Below are 20,613 nucleotides of genomic sequence, written 5' to 3'. Positions count from 1 at the left end.
ATTTGCTGTGTTATGTTTAAATGTGTGTATATTAAATGGCAAACCGTATACACTTGGCCCGTCTTATTTTATGCCTCTTAATAATAAAAAAAGAAAGACGTCCAATAACTGACTGTGAAGAAATACACAAAGGGACTGTGCCCGGCCCTCTAACACAGAGAAGCAGAAAAACAAAAAACACCATTGTCTTCTGTTGTGTATTGCGTCCTTGCATCACCTGTACTATATTATGTGCATACCATTACATATTCATAAAACGCTTAATATTGGCCAAACATTGGGTCACTGATGCATATCAGCTGGGTTTGCATCGGCGAACCCTCTCTCCCCCCTTTTCACCTTGCAGCCCCGCCCCACCCAGCAAGAATTGTCTCCCTTTGTACAAGACTGAGAGTGGGTCGTGCACACCAACGCGAGATTGGAACAGGATTGCAAATTGTTCAGCACAGAAGAGGACTGGATTAAGGGCAGAGCAGTGCAAGCCGAACAACGTGCTGCATCTAAAAGAAAAAAAATGGGAGGATTGGTCTGTGGATGCTAGCTGCCGCGGTGCCACCATCCTTTCTAAAATAAAATCTGCCTGGCATGAAGTCACCGCGTATTTCACATCCGGTTTACACTGGGACGTGTGACTCGATGCCTCGGTGAAGGTGGAGACTTTCTTGTAGTAGCCGCTGGAGGGGGGATATTTTGGGAAGGGCAGTCTGGAGGGTGGGGGCGGGGTGTGCTGAGATCTCCAGGAGAGAAGCAGAAAAGGAGGGAGGGAGGGAGCGAGCGAGCGAGGAGAGAGGGGGAATCTATGGTGGCTTCCAGCAGCAGCATCAGCGGCGGCAGCGGTGATAAACTGGTCCAGGCGTCCTGCATCCACTCCGGCTGAGCATCCTGTCCTTCTGCCTCCCGCAGCCCCGGGCTCCTCGCCTCTCTGAGGCGATCTAGGTAAGGCGCGCGCCGTGTCCTGCTGCACCACCCTGCGCTGCCGTTTTGCGCTCGAAGGCGTCTAGCGGGTGCCGGAAAAACCATGTTTGATTCTGCTCGGAAACCCGCAGCGATCGATGCACCTACCTGGCAGGGCTAGGGTGTTTTTTTTAAAAAATTTCACCCCACCCCACCCTCTTTTCTGACACGATAGAAACACCCTGGACGAAACGACCCCTCTATCTTAGTTCTATTGAAGGGTCCCCAAAGTTGTTTTTTTCGTGTAAACAGAAATCTGCCAGTCTTTTCTGCAGCCTGCGTGTGCAGCCTGACAACAGGGGCAGAGATCCAGTCGGGGATGCCAGAAATGAGAAGCGGTGGCTGGGGGCAGGGGAGGGCGGGGATATATGACTGCTTTTCTGTATAATTACGCATCTAAACGAGGCTATGGACCCTTGTATTTCTTTGTTTCGTGTGATCTGAATAGTGTGCTCTTATCTTAGTTCTGCCCGGCTTGTCTCCCCCGATAACGAATCGAAACGTTCAAGTGACTGGGCGATAACTTGTAAAATGGACCTTTTATTCTTTATCCAGCACTCCAGACCACGGTGCGCCGTTCCTCGACCTCTCACCGTTCCATATTTCAAATGTAACATCCTTGGCATCAGACACCAGTCCTTCCAAGTGACCCTGTGTCTTGGAGCCAGAGGAGGCCCCCTTAGGTCTTCTCCCCGACTGTTAGTATGTACCCACACCCCTGGTGTGAGAGCTGTTGCCCCGTGTCACCTGTTCGGCTGAAGCCACGGGCGCTAAACGTGCTCAAAATTATGAAGGAATTTAGCGCCTTTCTGAACGCGCGTCTCTGATGGCTCTAAAATTCACATCCGCTCAGTTATTTTGATTCAGGAGATCTAGAACTTTTAACATGCTTATCGCTCACTGTGCTCCACCACAGAAAATAGCAGAGGGAGGCCAAAATGCAATGCAACTATACAGATACGAACGAGGATCAGGCACACCGTCCATGAATATTGCGACCTGCAAACTACGGAATTATCGTTATTAGAGGGCACCCGAGCCAACTAGTGTATGTATTCATGTTTCCTTGGTGAGAAGAAGCAAGAGGGACCAATAAGGGAGGACGCGTAACTACGTTTGTATCAAATGTGTCAGCTAGGGAGATGAGTGGCAAAACCACATCCAGTTCCGAACCTGGGAGTTGGCGGTGAGACGTAAAGTGCTCTCTGCTGTGTTGCACTCTTTAGGCGCTAAACCCTACCTTTAGAGATGCTGTAACAAGCGCTTGTGGCATTAAATGCAGTGCCTGTCACAGGGCCTAGAGGATGCCACACATCAACATTATCACAAAACAATATGAGAGATCTCTTCAACCGGCATGGTTCCTGTGTAAACAAACAGAGCCCGTCTACAGGGACCCGCGCTAACCACTGGTACGCCGTGTGCTATATTTCCGGCCAGGAGAAAGAAGGTAGGATAAAATATAGCCGAATGTTCACTAACACACCAAACCCCTGCGCCACGGGACCATTAAAAATAAATATGTACAAAAATGTAACGGATATGGTGCCCTTTTTAAACTACCCAACTGGTGTCTTAAAACAAAACAGGGTACTGATATGTTTAGAGCCTTTCCGCCAGTACTGCTGTTCGGAGTGGCGTGTATTATTATTCACAGCACGCAGGCGCTGAATACACTCGCCTAACCCCACACACAAATCAGACAAATATTTTATAGGCACAGATCACTGCAGCAGTCCTTGCCAGCCCCCTCCCTTCAGGGGCACATGGTTCATTGCGATAGCCATTGGCCAGCTCTGTTGATGCATTCATTACAATTATTTTGTGGTGTAACTATAAAGATTCACTTGAGAAGTCTCTTTACATGATCTGTTAACATATTGTATCAAGGGTGTGTTAACAGCCCTCCGCAGGGTGTCTGTTGACATATTCTGTCACAGGGCCTATTGGAAGATCTCTTAATTGGGACTATGATCTCTGCCATGGGTTTGTTGATATGATTGTTGACCGGGCCTGAGCAAACAAACCTTAGAGATTCACATGCTTTATTTATCCATTCATATACGGTGTTGGTAAATACCTCTCAGGGTATATTAATGTCTCTTTTCACACAGACTGTAATATTTCTATCAGTGTTTTTGCGTTACATCGACAGTGTCATCAATTAAACTGTCCTATCACCCTGTTTTTTGCTAAATCTCTCTGTAGCATATTTACATTGACATGCTCGGTTCATAGATTCCCTCACTTTTGATATATTCCATATCAGGGGTCTCGATTTATTTATCCAAGGAGGTATTTGATTTTTTTTTTTTTTTTTTAAGCCCTGCGATGTTGATATACCCCTTCCCTGGATATCCCACTAGAGGGTCTGTCGATGTACAACTTCGCAGGGTCTGTTGAGATATCCATTCGCAAGGTCTGTGTTAATGTATCCCTCCAAAACGCCCATTGAAATATTGATACATCCTCCTCCCTACGCAAACTCTTCTGATATATCCTTCGAAAGCGTCCATTCATAGATCCATCCGTCACATGGTGCTTGAATACACTCTTCACATGGACTGTTTATTTACATCTGCACGAGGTGTGCTGATAATAGGCTTTTGCAAGTTCTGACACCGTGCCCCTAGAATAGCCCCCCAGACCTTCTGTAGATGTGTACCTTCACAGGGTCTTTCGATATGCTCTCCACGGGCCTGTTGCAACATCCCTCTAAAGAGCCTGTTGGCATGGGTTCTCATGATATATATCCTGCCCCAACAAGGATCTACTAGTGAATCCCTTTATAGGTTCTGTGTATCAATCTCTTCACGTGGTATCTTGATATACCCCATGTGAGTATATCCTGATCGACGGTATGTTGCTATAATCACTCCCCGCAAGGCTTCTGATAGGTCCTCCTCACCGAGCACTCCACTGATTACAAGTTTTCTCTTCCTTTGCAGTCACGAGCCCGAGATGACGAGGAGCCGCTCGGATGGTGCCCAGGGCTGTGCGCTGGCCTGGTTGATCCTTCTCTCTGTCATGACTACGATAAGGTGAGCACAGCCCACGCTGCCAAACCCGAGGTCGGGAAACGCACGCCTGGCTCTGTGGCAACCAACCATGCTATAATTGTCATTATTATTTCATGTTTTTTGGTTTAACGTAGGAACCCTTTTCTTTTAAGAAACACGTTTTCAAGTAACAGAATATCAAGCTCCGTGGATAGACTGTTTTTAGCGCTCAAGCGAATTTAGTACTAAGTGCAGCCAGGGAAAACATTTTTTTTGCTTGATGCTTTTGCGAGACGCACATTGTTCACTGAGCAATATGTGACATATTGCCATAACTTCACATCGCGCGTCGATGATGCATAATTTGAAGCTAAAACACTCAGTCTCGCAACCACTGGGCCACTATTTCCTTCTCATTTGGGAAAGAGATTATTATCTTCGGCTTCAACTCCGATGTTCCCCATAATCATTTATTTCCACGAGATGCATTATTTTAAAACACCATATTATCTAAAAAATCACATTAAAAAACCTTGATTTTTAACTCAAAACCCACCTCGGGGCAAAGTGATATAGTTACAAAGGTTTTGTGCACAGTGCTTCATTTACCCAACGTTCTTAGCACTTTGATCCAGTGATGGTTTTATCTGTACTCCTTTCTATTATAGATCAGCAGCGAATGGCAGACCTGCCAATCTGTCAAAGTCTTATATATGCCAGTATAGTGTACATACTAGTTCACAGTGGAGGGTGTGATAGGAGAGTACAGCGCATGCGCATTATGTTTTCGGTTTCCGTGTCTGGAAATCAGGGTACTTTAAAGCCACATTTAGAAAATATTAGAATTAGTGCATCATGCCTGCCATCTGTCAGGGATATAAATGTAACATGCTGCTTTTGAAAAAATACCACATGCCACTATGGTAATGACCTGTAGATGGAGTTGGAGTACTGTGTGTGTGTGTGTGTATACATGTATGTGTATATATATATATATATATATATATATATATATATATATATATATATATATATATGATGCAAATTTGTTTACATTTCTTAATTTGATATTGCATTAACTTAATAGCAGGCCATGTAGAGGCTGCTCTCAGTTTTTAGTCCACCATTCAATTTGCTGTGAATTAGTCTTTCAATACACTATCTACTGGCACATGTATGCTACTCATGTATTTATACAGAGAAGTGCTTTTAGACTCCAGTGGGACTACACAACTATGCCGCTGATAAAAAATGCGAACATGGCACCAAATACCAGTAGGTGATACTAAACCCGTGATTTCAGAATTGCCTTCAATCAGAGATGCTTATTCCTGATGCTAAACTAAACTAACAAGACCTATGCCAAAGTTTTGTGGCCATCTTGAGAATTCTTCCATAGGGATCCCTCACCACGGTTTATGTGTTAAAATTGTTTGTAATGCACTCCTTACTAGCACTTCACTTTCTGCAAGGACAACTCGAGATCTTTGTGTTCGTATTTTATGAAGACTGTCCATGAACGTGATTGACTTATTGTGATTTACTGTCACTTGAAAAACGAGTGTTCAATTGCCTTTTAACATTCTATAAAATGCCGCAGAGATGCACTGTAAGAGGTAAACTTGCTGTAAATTCAGGAACCACAGATTCCATTAGGAGCATAATTATTGCTTATCGCATAAGCTCAGCTCAGGTTGCAGCTCATCAATCAGGCTGCATGCTGCCTTGCTGCCTCACGTCTTTTATGCCTTTGGGTAATTCACGCCTCTTCCAGGAAGGTGTTCGGTGAGTCAATGGGCATTTCTGTCTTTTTGATATTGTGGTTACCTTGAATTAGGTCTGAACACCCATCTGTGTGGTGAAAATAAGCTGGTCAGTGCAGTGTGCTTGACATAATAGTTAATTCACTTCAGGCGGTGGCTGAGCAAATTCCTTGCAGAAGGTGAGTGAGAGAAGACTACCAGATGGCAAGGCAACAACTAATCACTTGGGCTCTACAAATCACAACTTTAAGGACCAGACATTCATACCCAGGCCCTCTTTCCTACACAATCATTTCTGTGATTCTAAAGAAACAGAAAAAGTGTGGACTTTTTGGATCGTAAAATATTTACAATTAAACAAACCAGTACCTTCTCTGTACAAGCCTGTCCTCGCCTCCTGTATGTTCCCAACAACGTTTCAAGCTGTCTAAATGTCTAGAGTGAATATGAACTTGTGATAGTTGTGAACAAATTAAATAGGTCACTACAATAATGACGATGATGAACATGTTTCAGATCTCAATATAGTGGAAATACGGTTCTGTTACTTCTATATCAGACTTGGAAAGTGATCCAGAGAGCAGTCGTCACACTTTGGCAGACACAAGGAGTCTTCACATTCTTTCCCGTGAAGAAACATCAGAGGGAGGTGGGCTTCTTCAATTCAAAGTCTGTTGTATGGATGCAAATTATACCGTCACCTATATCGTCAATATGAGATTCTTTGTCTAAACAGAATACAGCTGTCCACAAGACATTGCTTTTTTTTTATAAAGAGTCCATTTATTACTGTTGAGGAGGTAGAGTCATTGACACAAAGGGTGATGTTTAAGATACCATGTCTGACGTTCAACAATATTCACAGACTGTTTGCCTGCAATCTGGCCATTATTGATCAGCCCTTCAGTTTGAGCGTTTTCAAGTTTTACAGTCTGATGACCTTAAGATGGCTAGTGATTCCCACAGGTCAAAACATCATGTTGACTCGAAGTTTACAATACAAGGGGCAACATTTAGAAATTTCCTTTCATTTGATATCTGATGGCATAAATCTCTTTAGGATTGTCAAAAGTCAAAATTCTCCTGCTAGACTAGGTTGCAGGCTGTCACAAGAAGAGCTCCACAAGGCGAGATAGATATCCTTTGGTGGAGGTTGCACTAAGGCCATTGGTTTGGGTGGTAACTACTCTGAGTGGAAAACTTCAAATTTCACACCAAGAGATGTCCTCTTGTTGGCCAGATGCTCTTCATGATTTCACTCAGCAAAGGTTTCTACATTTGGACTTAGTCTCTTTTTTGTAGCTCAAAATAATCCAAAAGGACAAGGCTGCAGGCTCAATCCAACAATGAGATCCACAAGGCCAAAAACCTTCTCGCTGAAAGACTACTGAAAAAGATTTGCTGTTGGAGAGAAGCTGCACACTGAAGAAACTTTTTTTAGCCAAGAAAAGTAGCACTTTAGGCAGATTGGCCTGAGCCGTTGATTTTGGTGCTCCAGAGGGTTGGAATTCCAAACATTTTCCAAGTCCAAGAAGTGTTAGGAGAAGTCCAATTAGAAATATACAAGTTTTCCAGGACTTTAGGAACAGCACTTGGGGTCAAGATTCACTTAATCAGAGGCCATAAGCAGGTTCCAGTCCAGGCCCGATTGCTACTGGTCAGCTAGGTACTTCAGGGAAAAGGCAGCTTGCAGCTTGTTGCATCCCCATAGCCATATAGGAGGTCAGCCAACTGATCCCTGGAGCCAACCTCCTTGTCCTAGGTACAAGTGGGAGTAGTTCCAGCCCTTTGGGTACCCCCAAAGGTCAAAATCTGCAGGTGGAGTTCTTGTGTTCTTCTAGAGGTCAGAAAGTGTTCAGAGTAGGGTGCCTTGGGATGCCTAATTTATGATTTGAACTAACTAGTGGGTGAGGGTGACTCCTGACTTCCCCTAACTTGTGGAGTAAACATTACCAAGGGCAACTCCACTCACTTTTTCATCAGTTCCTATTTCTTTATTCAAAATAATCCCACAGTGCACAATTCTTCTAAAATTCAAGATATAGAACCCATTCCTCCCTGATACAGAGCTTGTATGCCCACTCAGAGATGTGGCCTGCAAACGAGCAATGTCATCCTCTCTGGTCACACAAAACTGGTTCTGGGGGAGTAGCTCCCCTACAACTGGTACTCCTGCTAGCCTTCCCACAGGTCTCACCTTACATTTACTTATGAAAGGGCAGACCCCTTTCCAAGTTATTGAAGTTTCCGGGTTGACCCGAACAAGTTTTCCTGCCAGGGTTTAAAAAACCAAACACCTCCCCATACCCAGGCAATTGTCGGTTATTTGGGAGTCATTTTCACACATTAAGTTCTAGCACTGGCTAGGCAGCTGCTGGAGAGGTAATTCAAATTAGTCATCAGGGGTTCAGGCAGTAGCTATTTAATAAAAATCAAACGTCACAATTGAATTGGGCTTTTAATGAATATTTAAAACTAGTGGTTGAACCATTTTTCTAGTTGGCCCCAAACCTGAGATATTAGAGCTAATATGTAACTCTAATTTCCCTAAGAGGAAAGCCAGAAGATTCCATAGTGAGATTACCTTCTGTAGCCTTTATCACTGTAAGATCATGGTAACATTACATTTCTATATGTTCCACTTTAAAATATGATGCACCTTATCTTGTGTGCTACAAGGCCTACATTGGGGTATTTTCTTAATATTTAAAAGGAAGTGTTTTCCCTGTCAAAAAGGGTAATTTGCCATGCTAGACTGCAGGTTTAAATTGCAGCAGTCCACACATGGTATTTAACTCTCTATGACATGGTTGTATTTCTGCACCATATACTACAACTTAATTGGAGAGTTGTTAGACCTGGCATCCTTGGCTTGGTTTCCCCTGTCCTTTAGCCTCTGCCTACTTTATTTTTTATTGTTTGCTGAATTTAATTTTTGATGGTTTTGGTACTCTGGACACTTTACCACTGCTGATCAGTGCTAAAGTGCAAGTGTTCTCTGTATATATTGTGATTATGATTGGTTATTCATGATTGGCATATCTGATTTACTAGTAAGTCTTTAGCATAGTGTACCACGTGTGCCCAGGGCCTGTAAATCAAATGCTACTAGTGGGTCTGCAGCACTGATTGTGCCCTCACATGAGTAGCCCTGTAAACATGTCTCTGACCTGCCATTGCAGTGTATGTGTGTGCAGTTTTAAAATGCCAAGTTGACTTGGCAAGTGCATCCCCTTGCTAGGCCCAAACCTTCTGTTTTAGTACATGTCAGTCACCCTTACGGTAAGCCACAGGTAGCCCCTTGGGCAGGGTGTAGTGTGCCTAAAAGGTAGGACATGTACTGGTGTATTGTACATGTCCTGATAGTGAAATACTACTGAATCTGGTTTTCACTATTGTAAGGTTTATCTCTCCCTTAGGGTAACAGGGGGATTGCCTTGAAATATCTTTTAAGTGCAACTTCCCTTTGGGAGCAGATAGAGATACGGAATGTGGGGTCTCTGAACTCAAAATTTAAAAATACATCATATGGTGAAGTCAGCTTTTAAATTGTAAGTTTGGAAATGCCTCATTTAGAAAGTGGGCATTATCTTGCTTAACCATTCTGTGACTCTGCCTGGCTGCGAGATACACATCTTGGTCAGGATGAAGGTTGGGCTGGTTGGGAATTCACTGTAGACAGTCACACAAAGAGAGCTGAGGTGTGCCCTGCATATCCTGATGGGTCTTCCTGAACTAAAGTGGTAGGAGGAACGGACATATCCCCCTAAATAGGGCTGTGCCTGTCTCTACACAATACAGTCTCCAAATAGAGTGTGTCTGGGACCAGGGCAGGAAAGGCAGGGACTTGTGCACTACAATGACTTTCCTTGGAGGTTTGCCTACTTCAAAGTCAGAAAGGTGTGTAAGTATTGGACCCAAAACCCTAGACTTTTAGAACAGTCCTGGATCAAGAAGAGAAGATCTGAAGAGCTGTGAGGAATAGTACTGCCCCTTTGCGTGTGTGCTTTGCTGGGTTGGCCTGCCGTTGCTTGGAGAGGACAAAGACTGGACTTTGCTGTGTATTCTGCTTGTGAAATTTCTCCCAGGGCTTGGACTGACCTTGCCTCCTGTTTTAAGAAGTCTCAGGATCATCAAAGACTTCACCTGCGAGCCTCTGGGTTCTCTTGACGAGGACCCTAACTTGCCAAGAGGTGCCCACTCCAGGTCCTGGAGCCTTGGGAGTGAAATCTGGCATAAGACAAGAAGAGACAGGCACATAGACTCCTGACGACTCTAGAACCGGTGTCGCTGCCTGACTCAATGCCACTACCTTAACCCGAAGCTGTGGTCCCCACTGAAGTGCGATGACTGCGATATACATTGCAGGCCCACCGCTGCTGCAGTGCCTCTGAAGTCTCACAACATCATGAGTCCTGAGTGATGTGCCACCCACGTCCGTGACATTGGACTCCTGTGGCCCCGTGGTGTGACTGTGACCCTCAGTGTTCACCCCATTGCGTCTTGACCCGCTGGACTCATCGAACCAGCAGGATCATAAGCAACTGATGCCTTGCCACCGACTCTGCTTCACCTTCACTGCCTCCATAAGGATCCAACTCTTCACCTTCCCTGCACAGCAGCAAGAAACTAATGCATCACCCCTTGCTTAGCAGTATGGAACCAATGCTGCACAGGCTCCAGCGACGCCTCACCTCCCCAACTCCGTGCCACTTCTTTTATTCTGCCTCATTTCTAAGGTATTGCACCTGGGCTCCGTGTGACTCTGTGACTGGTGCCGCATTCCCTCGCAAGTGGCATTGGACTGTTAGGAACCACTCCATCTCGATGCCATGATAGCACCAGTTGGAACTAGTGTGTTTCTAAGCTCTTTATTGGTATTTAATCTTTACAAATGCATACTTTGCTTGTGTATGTTGAATTTTTGTCGTTTTTGGTCTTGTTTTATTTAACTAAATATTGGCTGTTTTTCCAAACTGGTGTGGTGTCCATTTGCAGTGTTTTCACTGTGTTACTGTTTGTGGATACAAATACTTAACACATTGCCTCGGAGATAAGCCTGACTGCTCATGCCAAGCTACCAAGGGGGTGATCAGGGGTTATCTCAGGAGTGTGGCTCCCTTACCCTGACTAGAGTGAGGGTCCCTTCTTGGACAGAGTGTAAACTGACTGCCAACTAGAGACCACAGGCGCGATTCACAAAGGCAAGCTCTGACTAACCAAAAGCCTAACTTTGCTCGTAGTAAAGTTAGACTTTTTGTCTAAGTTTAGACCAAAAGTCTAAACTTAGACCAAAAGTCTAACTTTACTATGAGTAAAGTTAGACTTTTGTTCTAAGTTTAGAACAAAAGTGTAACTTTACTACATGTAAAGTTAGACTTCAGGTCTAAACTAAGGGGCATATTTAAGAGCTCCTAGTGCCACCTTAGCAATGCCATAGTGTAATTTTTTTTTTTATGCTAAAGTGGCTTTTCTGCCGCTCCATATTTACAAAGTGGGACATTGCATGCATTGTGCCACTTTGCAACCCCTTGCACAACATTATGCCTGCGCAAGGCAAAAATTATGCAAGAGGGGCGTTCCTGCACTAGAAGGCCCATAAAAATGGTGCACTGACATTTAACATTTGCACTGTGCAATTTTTGGCATCATTTTTAATGCCTGCTCAGAGCAGGTGTTAAAATGACACATCCATAGAAACCTATAGGCCTCCTTGCATTTTGCTACACTAGTGTAAAAAGTTTTGATGCTTGGGTAGCAAAGCACCACGATAACGTCAAAAATGTTGATGCAATTTTACTAACGGCCACCATGGTGCGTAGTATTATAATTATGGCCCAACCATGGTTTCATTAGGTGCCAGTAGAGGGGATGCAGAAAATGTGGTGCATCATAGCTGATGGGCCACTTTTTCTTACATATGGGCCTTAGACCTTTGGTCTAAACTTAGACTTTTGGTCTAAGTTTACCTTTGTAAATCGGGACCCCCATTTCTAACATTGGTGATCAGTGGTGAGGGTAGGAATTGTGCTTGTACCTGACATACAGTGATTGGTGTACACTACTGCATAATGCAGACCATTATGCAACCACATACTGCTTTTTGATGCTTTTTCTGTTTTTGACAACGTTTGAGTTATCCTGAAATCATGCCTCTGTCTGGGGAACCAGTAAGTGAAGCTGCAGAGGTTGTTTTTGAGTTTGAGAAGTTGAAATCCTACACAGTGCCTTAACTGAAACAGTTCTGCAAGGATCTTATTTCCCCTCTGAAGAGTTCCTCTAGAAAAGAGGAGCTACAAATGGTGCCGAAGGCCTGGTGGACAGCAAGAGAAGATGGGGAGGCTGAGAATCGGGATGTGGAGGTACACAACCAACAAGGGGACTTTGGACCTCAGGATCTGCCTGCAGGGAAAGTACCCTCCAGGAGTGGCAGCACATGTGTCATCCAGAGGATTGTACCCAGAGGAGCTGGAGGACAGGCGACAGGCCAGAGAACATGCACTGGAGCTTGAGAAGCTCAGTTTGGAAGCAGAAAGCAAACAATTTGAAATGGAGCAACAGAGGGAAAGGGCCCTTGCTCTGGAGAAAAATAATTTCTTTTGGCCACAGGTTGAGTATGAGAGGAATGGACCTCAAGGCCAAGCAGGCTAAACGCAGCATGAATGGTGGCAGCATACTTGCAGTGTAGTCTGAGAGAGAAGGATTATAAGAGGGAGGATGCCATACACTTGTGGTTTGAAGATTTAGGGAAGGATTATAAGAGGAGGATGACATACACTTGTGGTGTAAGGGGTATGAGTCAGCTCTCCACATGAGCAGGATCCCTGAGGTACACTTGGGGGCAGGTCTGTGGAAACACTTTGAGGTAGAGGGTAGGGACACCTTGACAGCCTTAGGGGAACTCCAGGAGCTCATCTACTCTACTATGAAGGACGCCCTACTCACCAGGTATGGTCTAACCCAGAGCAATGCAAGGAAAAGTTTACGTTCTACAAGAAGTTGGATTCCCACACTTGGCTAGAATGTGTTGGTTCTTTTTGCAGAGCACTGGATGGATAGATGAAGGGCAGCAAGTGACAGATTACGAGGGGCTGTAAAATTTGATTGCATGGGAGCACTTGTATAGTCTTTGTTTTCCAGAGCTGCATTAGCATCTGATTGACAGCAAGCTGACTGACCCCAGGAACTTGCCCAGGAGGCGGCCTGCCGGGAGAGTACTAGGGTCCACAAGAGGTATGGGGAAGACTCTGCCAGTGGTGGGTAGGGTCCCCATCAGAAGATGTGGGGGGCAAGTGTAAACAGGGGGAGTTCTCCAAATGGGCCCAAGCTAGCTCCCACTGTAAGGATTCCTGTTCCCCAGATGAGAAGAAGCCTTAGATCTCCAGAGGGAAGCCTGCAAAGAAGGATCCCCACAAATGTTATGCATGTGATCAGGAGGGTCACATGAGGAGGGACTCAGAGTGTCTCAAGTGGACACCAGCAGCCACTGGTGCATAGCCACGGGGTTGGCCAGTATAGCAATTCGGAAAGAGTTCGTTTCAGGAGAAGGGTGGGAGCCAACTGAGGAGACCCTTGTCTGACCAGGGGACATTGAGATGGTCCAGAGGACCCTCATGCCTGAGAACACTAAGAAGTACAGGCAGTGTGTGACCATCAATGGACAGAGGGTGGAGGCTCTGAGAGACACATGAGCCAGCATGACTACTATTAGGTGTCACCTATTGTCTGAAGAGCAAGTGGTTACCAATGTGTTTCACCAAGTAGTTGTCACCTACAACTCTGAGCACCAGTACAAGGTGGCACTTGGTCCCTTTGAATGGGTGGGGGGAGTCTCAGGTTCCTTGAGGTTAGCTGTGAGTCCAACCATGGCTGTGGATTGTCTGATAGGTAATTACCTGGAGGATTTCCCTTGGCATGAGGTGGAACGCAGTCAAACCTGGAGATGGTTGGTCTGCCTGAGTGGGCATCAGTGACCACTTGGTCTAAAGCAACCAGTAAGGATGATCATGAGGACATGGAGCCTGAAAGAGTGACCCAGGTGCCTGCCAGGAAGAGGAGGAGCAGGGGTCATGGGAAACTCACCCCACATCCAGGAGGATGCTGAATCTGAGGGGGACTCCCCAGAATCTATATTGAAATAGGTGGCCAACCTGGGAGATGTGCCTGAGCTGACCCATTTCAAAATCAACAGATGATGGACAGAATGGAAAACAATTCAAACATTCACCCCAGTCACAGATCTGGGTTTAATCCATCATTTTTTTGCTTGCCATGCTATTCCAGTTTGGAGACAACCATATGCAAATCAGTCTTGACCCTGTTCCCCATGGGAACAGTCCAGCATGAACTGCCAGGCTAGATCCTCCCTGGACCAGAAACAAGCATCCTGGGACCGGTTTCAGGTTTCAGAGTATCACAATCATCAGCCAGGCGAGCTTGAATATGGTGGCACAGAAAGCAAAAGACCCACGCCTGGGTATACCCTTCCCAGGGTCAAGACTGATTTGCATATTGCTGGGTCCAAACTGGGGTGGCATGGTGAGCAAAAGAATAATGGATTAAACCCAGATCTGTGACTGGGGGTGAGTGTTTGCATTGTTCAGCACTCCGTCCATCATCCTTTTGTGTTGCTATGAGCTGTCCCATTGTCAGCAAGGAGGAGTTCTACACGGCTCAGAAGTCATGTCCGTCCCTTGAGGGTCTGTGGCAGCAGACTACAAACCAGGCAGCTGGCAAGGAGTCTGGATCACATTAGATCTACTGGGAGAACAGTCTCCTATAAAGTGGCCTAAGCTTGCTGAGCTTGAGCCCGAGTGCTGGTGCTACCCGAGTGCTTCAGAACCTTCCTACTGGGTCTGGCTGATGATTTGCCTTCGGCAGGACATTTGGGCCAGGACAAAACATCCAAGAGGATTGTCACCACTTTTATAGGCTTCAAATGCAAAGGCACTCTGATGTGCATTGTAGGACTTGCCAGACTTGCCAGGCAAGTAGCAAGAGTGGGGGGAGATGCAAGACTCCTTTCCAACCATTCTCCATTGCGAGCACCCCTTTCAAGCAGATGTAGATTGAAATTGTAGGGCCTCCGGACCCTAAAACAGCCAAATTCTTCCTCATATTGGTTACGCACCACTGAGTGGCTTCAAGGTGTTAGCCATCAACCAGTGATATCATGCATGACAAAAAGTGCCTTTGACATGAACCACTTTGTGCCACTACAGGATTAACTAATGAGGCCAAAGTGCCCAAACCCCTCACATGCTAAACTGCTCACTGCCAAACATGCATAGAAAACCCGTCATATAAAAAAACATACTTGCATACTGTTACTCCATGTTCGCACATGCTCAATAGCTTCCGAACCATATTATCATCAAAGCTGCCTCAAAAAAAGATGCACAAAAGAAACCAGTCACCCCTTGAATAAAGTGTAGCTACTTTCATCTTAGTGGAAACGGTGAGCACAATACCGGAGGAACATTCAGATCTGAACCATTTCACCCAGAACAATTGGACAATGATGCAGTGAATGCTGCTTGAGTCAAATACAAGCTAACTAAGATCTGCTCATGCTGTACAAAAGAGTTCTGGTACACATACCACAAACCCATTTATGTCCACTGACTTACCCAAAGAAACACAAGTCCCTGCTCCACACCAAGATTACCCACAGATACGCAGCCACCTTCTTCCACCATAGACTACATTCTTCCATTTTTGAAGCCACCGCCCAACGTGAAAACACCAGACATCAACCACAGACACACGTTGCCTGAATAACAACTGCACCATATAGCCTGCTTCATAGAACAAAGCCAAATGTACACACAACTGGTACCAAAAATCAATGCCAACCTGCAAAATTAACCTATTGCGAAAATTCCCTGAATCAACATGAAAAATAAAAAACAAGAGAAAAGTAACAGAGCAAAAACAGAATAGGAACTAAAAAACACAGTGACAGTGTCAAATGACCTAATATTTTTTTACCTAGCCCATGCTTTGTCACATGGTATTACATTGTAAAAAACGTGTTTACCACGATTTCATAAAGAGACCAGAAAAAGTACTACAAGGCCAGACTAGACAAAATGGAAGCTGTGGTGAAGAAGTGGATGAAGGCATTAGAGAATTAAGTTACATCAACAAACAAGTCATAACGCAGTGCTTTTAAATAACCGTGTGATATAGCTATGTATCTTGTAGGCTTCCACAATTTCTATAAAATTATGGTTAAAAACCATGTCTTTGAGAAAACCTTATATGAGAAAGGCAGGTGGAAAGAGCGTACTTTCATGCATGAACTAGGAGTGTTGGACAGATCAAACAAGGAAAATGGGAGAAGTCCCTGTTGTTCTTTGCTATCTCAGAGAAAACATGATAGTTCTGATTTGTTATGTAGACCCCTGGGAGTCATAGTGTCAAAGTAGCTTATCCAAAATGATTCTCGCTGTAATAACAATTTTGGAGTGTCCATTTTTAAACTGGGACTCACCACTTCAACCACTTGAAAACATAACTGAGCAACGTTTTGCTTAAATTCCAACCAAAGAGCTGCTTCAGTTGGAAGTAGTATTTGTTTTATGTAGCATAATTTGTGTTCCGTGATATGGATTTTAATCTTTCTCTCTGTCTTGCCAATGTATACCAAACCACAAAGACACTTGATACAGTAAATAAGACAGGAGGAGTTGCAATCTGCTGAATGCTGCACTTTCAATGATTTACCTGTTGTAAGGTGATTGATAGTGGTTCCTGTCATCACGATGTTGCAGTGGACACAATTGTGGCACTTCCTAGTCCCTAACCATATAATGGTGGAAGTGTTGGGAATGGAGGATAACGAGTGTTTTAAATTTTTTGGTCTGGTATCTGCAAATACTGGCTTTTATTTAAAAATACCTTGAAGTCCAGTTCCATTCGTGAAATTTCCCATCGTCTGCATTTTTAATCAATAACAATTTAGCAGAAAATTTGGACACAAAAATGTTGCACTCTGCTTTTGAGGATTGCTGTTTTTGCAATAGGAATTGATGTTCTTGGAAATTAGCTTTAATGGCCATGTCATTCAAAAGCCTGGTCGGGTAGCCTCACTCTTGGAAAGCTGATTTGTATGCTTCAAAAGTTTTAATGCATGTGTTCAGGTCAGATATAACTCTTGATTCAGAGAAATTGTGAATATGGCAAATTATTCTTCAAAGAAGGTGAATGAAAATTGTCGAATGACAGGGCATTATTGCGATTAGTAGTTTTTCTGAAAATGCTAATGAACAACCCTCTTTCATCCACTTTGAGCCAAATATCCAAAAATGAAATACACCTGTCACTGATGGTTCATGTAAAGTTGATACTAGGATTTCTGGTGTTCATCTGCACTATAAGGCTCTCAAGATCATCTATCGTTCTGCGTCAAATGAGAAAAATATTGTCAATGTACCGAATAAGCATCATCAAATTCTCTCTCCAATTTGTGTTATTAAGGATGAATTCCTCCTAAAATTTGGCCATGAATATATTTGCATATGAAGAAGCTTCTGAAAAAATCATAGAGGTCCCTGTCCTTTGCAAATAAAATTGATAAAATTGATCATCCCACTTAAAATAGCTGTGGTAAAGGAAAAAATGAAGCATCTCTCGTAAGAACACTTTGTTGGCCCGGAGCGCAGGTGATTGTAATAAAGCCCATTGTACCACTTTTAAACCTTCTTGGTGGAAAATAGAGCTATAGACACCGGTTATGTAAATTGTACACAACAAAAGTAGGGCATTGCCCACCACCACAAGATTATATAATTTTCATAAGAATTCTCTGGTATCTTGAATATAGGTCCACCACTGCTGGACAAAAGGTTGCAAAAATGTATCCAAATAATTCCTGAATGGTTTGTGTAAAGACCTACAACTAGAGACTATCGGTCTAAATGGCGGATCTGTGGGATGCTTGTGTATTTTATGCGACATATACAATCTGGGTTTGTGTGGAAATTTTGTAGTCAGATACATTTTGGTGTTTTCACTGATCCATTCTAAAGCTAAAGTCTTCTCCAAATTGGTAGCCAAAGTCTTCACAAACACTGATGTGGGGTTTTGGTTAAAACACATATACGTCGTGTCATCAGCAACATGCTCCATCACTTTGGTTCTGTAGTAACCTGCATCTATCACCACCAGTGCAATTCCTTTGTCAGCTGTTTGAAAAGTCAATTCCTTAGTTGTGGATAATGTTTTCTAAATCCCAAACTCACTAAGCTTTATGTTTGTGTAGCTTATGCAGATGAGGAGTGAAAACCCAAAACTATTGAGGTGGCCCATTCCCCCACATGGAATGGACTTTATGTTAGAACACCAGCCTGGTACAGAATGCTGATGGTCTGTCAAGTGAGTTTGGGTAGTTCTCCCTACTCTCAGCTGGGGGGACACTTGTTAACCCTGGCATCATTTTTGTGGTATCCCCTGTCTCTGTGCCTCCTGTATTTGTGCCTGTGCACTGGATTTTGTTTTTGCCAGTTTTGGTACCCTGGGCACTTTACCACTACTGATCAGTGCTAAAGTGCACGTGCTCCCTGTGTTAACTCCGATTATGATTGCTTATCCATCATTGGCATAATTGATTTACTAGTAAGTCTCTAGTATAGTACACCATAAGTGCCCAGGGCCGTAAATCAAATGCTACTAGTGGTCTTCAGCACTGATTGTGCCACCCACATGAGTAGCCCTGTAAACATGTCTCAGACCTGCCATTGCAGTGTCTGTGTGTGTAGTTTTAAACTGCCATGTTCACCTGGCAAGTCCACCCATTAGCTAGGCCCAAACCTTCTCTTTTAGTACATGTAAGGCATCCCTCAGGTAGGCCCCAAGCAGCCCCATGGGAAAGGTGCTGTGCATTAAAAAGGTAGGACATGTACTGGTGTGTTTAACATATTCTGATAGGGAAATACTGCCTAATTTGGTTTTCACTTTGAAAGGCCTGTCTCTCCCATAGATTAACATTGGGATTACCTTGAACATCTCTTAAGGGTAACTTCCCACTGGGAGCAGATAGAGACATGGAGTTTGAAGCCTCTGAACTCAGTTTAAAAATCCATCTTTTAGTGAAGGTGGTTTTTAACTTGTGTGTGTTTGAAAATGCCACTTTTAGAAAGTCAGCATTTTCATCTTGCTTAACCATCCTGTGCCTCTGCCTGGCTGTGGAATACAGTTGGGCTGGTTGTAAATTCACTATAGACAGTCACGCAAAGGGAGCTGGGGTATGCCCTGCATATCCTGATGGCTAGAGTGTTGGCAGGAGCTGACACTTGCACCTGAATAGGGATGTGCCTGTCCTTACACAATGCAGTCTCCAACCCCCAGGAGAGTGTCTAGGACCAGGGCAGGAAAGGCCAGGTCTTCTGCACTACAAAGACTTCCCTTTGACGTTTGCCTACTTCAAAGGAAGAAATGAGTATAACTGCAAAACCCCAGAACATTAGAACACTTCTGGTTTAAGAGGAGACTCTGCCAAGGAGAGGAGCTGAAGAGCTGTGAGGAGTAGTACTTCCCCTTTGCTGTGTGTGCTTTGCTGTGTTGGCCTGCAGTTGCTGCTTCTGTTTTGGGGAGGATAAAGATTGGACTCTACTGCATATCCTATTTATGAAGTTTCTCCAAGAGCTTTGACTGAGCTTACCTCCTGTTAAGTCTCAGGGACATCAAAGACTCCACCTGCCAGCACCTGGGTTCTTTTGCTGAGGACCCTGACTTGCCAAGAGGTGCCCACTCCAGTCCCTGGGCCTTTGCAAGTGAAATCTGGCATATAACAAGCCGAGACAGACACATCGACTACAGACGACTCCGGCCAACTCCAGAACCAGCGTGGCTGCCTGACTCCATGCCACTGCCTGCACCCAAAGCCATTGTCACCGCTGAAGTGCATTAACTTTGACTGACACCATAGTCCTGATGCCGCCACAGTGCCTTTGAAGACCCCCCAACATTGTGAATCCTGAGTGCCGTGCCACCAATGTACGGCATCTTCACTCTGCCACGGCACCTGTGGCCCTGTGGTGTGACCGCGACCGCAAGAGATTGCTCTATCACTTCTTCACCTGCTGGACTCATCGACCCTGCTGCATCGTAAGGAACCAATGCCTCGCATCTGATACCTCACCACCAATGCCACCTCACCTCTGCTGCCTCTGAAAGGAACTGATGATTCACCTCCCCTGCATAGCAGTAAAGAACCGCTGCCTCATCTCCTGCGTAGTAGTATGGCACCACACAGGCTCCAGTGGTGCCCCACCTCCGGGACTCCGTGCCACATCTTTGACTCTGCCTCACTCTAATGTACTGTACCTGGTGTCCATGTGACACCATGAGTGGTGCTCGTGAGTGGCGTCGGACTGTTGGAAGCGACTCTGTCATGACGCCATGAAAGCAACAGTTGGAGCTAGTTTGTCTCTATGTGCTTTATTGGGATTTAATCTTTAGAAAGTATTATCTTTGCTCATGTATGTTGAATGCTTGTCATTTTGGTCTTGTTTTACTTAGGTAAATAGTGGCAATTTTTTAAAACAAGTGTGGTGTCCATTTGTAGTGTTTTCACTGTGTTACTGTGTGTGGGAACAAATGCTTAACACTTTGCCTCTGAGATAAGCCTGACTGCTCATGCTAAGCTGCCAAGGGGGTGAGCAGGGGTTATCTTAGGAGTGTGACTCCCTTACCATAACAAGAGGTCACTACTTAGCCAGGGTGTAAACTGACTGAGAACTAGAAACCCCATTTCTAACAAGAGTTAAATATGCCAATCAGTGATTAGCCAGTTTTTACATGTTTTGCATGTTAGAGTACATGCACCGAGCACTGGACAGAAGTCCCCCAGTGTGCAGAGTCTAAAACCTAGCGAAACAAAGTGGCAAAAAATA

The 20,613-nt window shown here is 44.5% G+C and overlaps 1 protein-coding gene across 1 annotated transcript in view; it reads left to right on the top strand.

Annotated features, from left to right (window-relative positions):
• The first annotated feature begins 402 nt into the window (after nucleotides 1–402).
• Nucleotides 403–20,613, top strand: part of GABRA1 (gamma-aminobutyric acid type A receptor subunit alpha1) — a 514,965-nt gene continuing 494,754 nt past the window's right edge. Inside the window, exons 1-2 of the mRNA XM_069199368.1 lie at nucleotides 403–936; nucleotides 3,903–3,995. Coding sequence (XP_069055469.1) covers nucleotides 3,916–3,995 — 80 coding nt within the window. The 5' untranslated portion in view covers nucleotides 403–936; nucleotides 3,903–3,915. The remainder of the gene's footprint in view (nucleotides 937–3,902; nucleotides 3,996–20,613) is intronic.

The sequence above is a fragment of the Pleurodeles waltl genome, chromosome 7 (assembly GCF_031143425.1).
Source record: "Pleurodeles waltl isolate 20211129_DDA chromosome 7, aPleWal1.hap1.20221129, whole genome shotgun sequence".
NCBI classification, from domain to species: domain Eukaryota; kingdom Metazoa; phylum Chordata; class Amphibia; order Caudata; family Salamandridae; genus Pleurodeles; species Pleurodeles waltl.
Note: the sequence above shows the minus strand (reverse complement) of the source record. Positions and strands in the feature narration are given on the sequence as shown.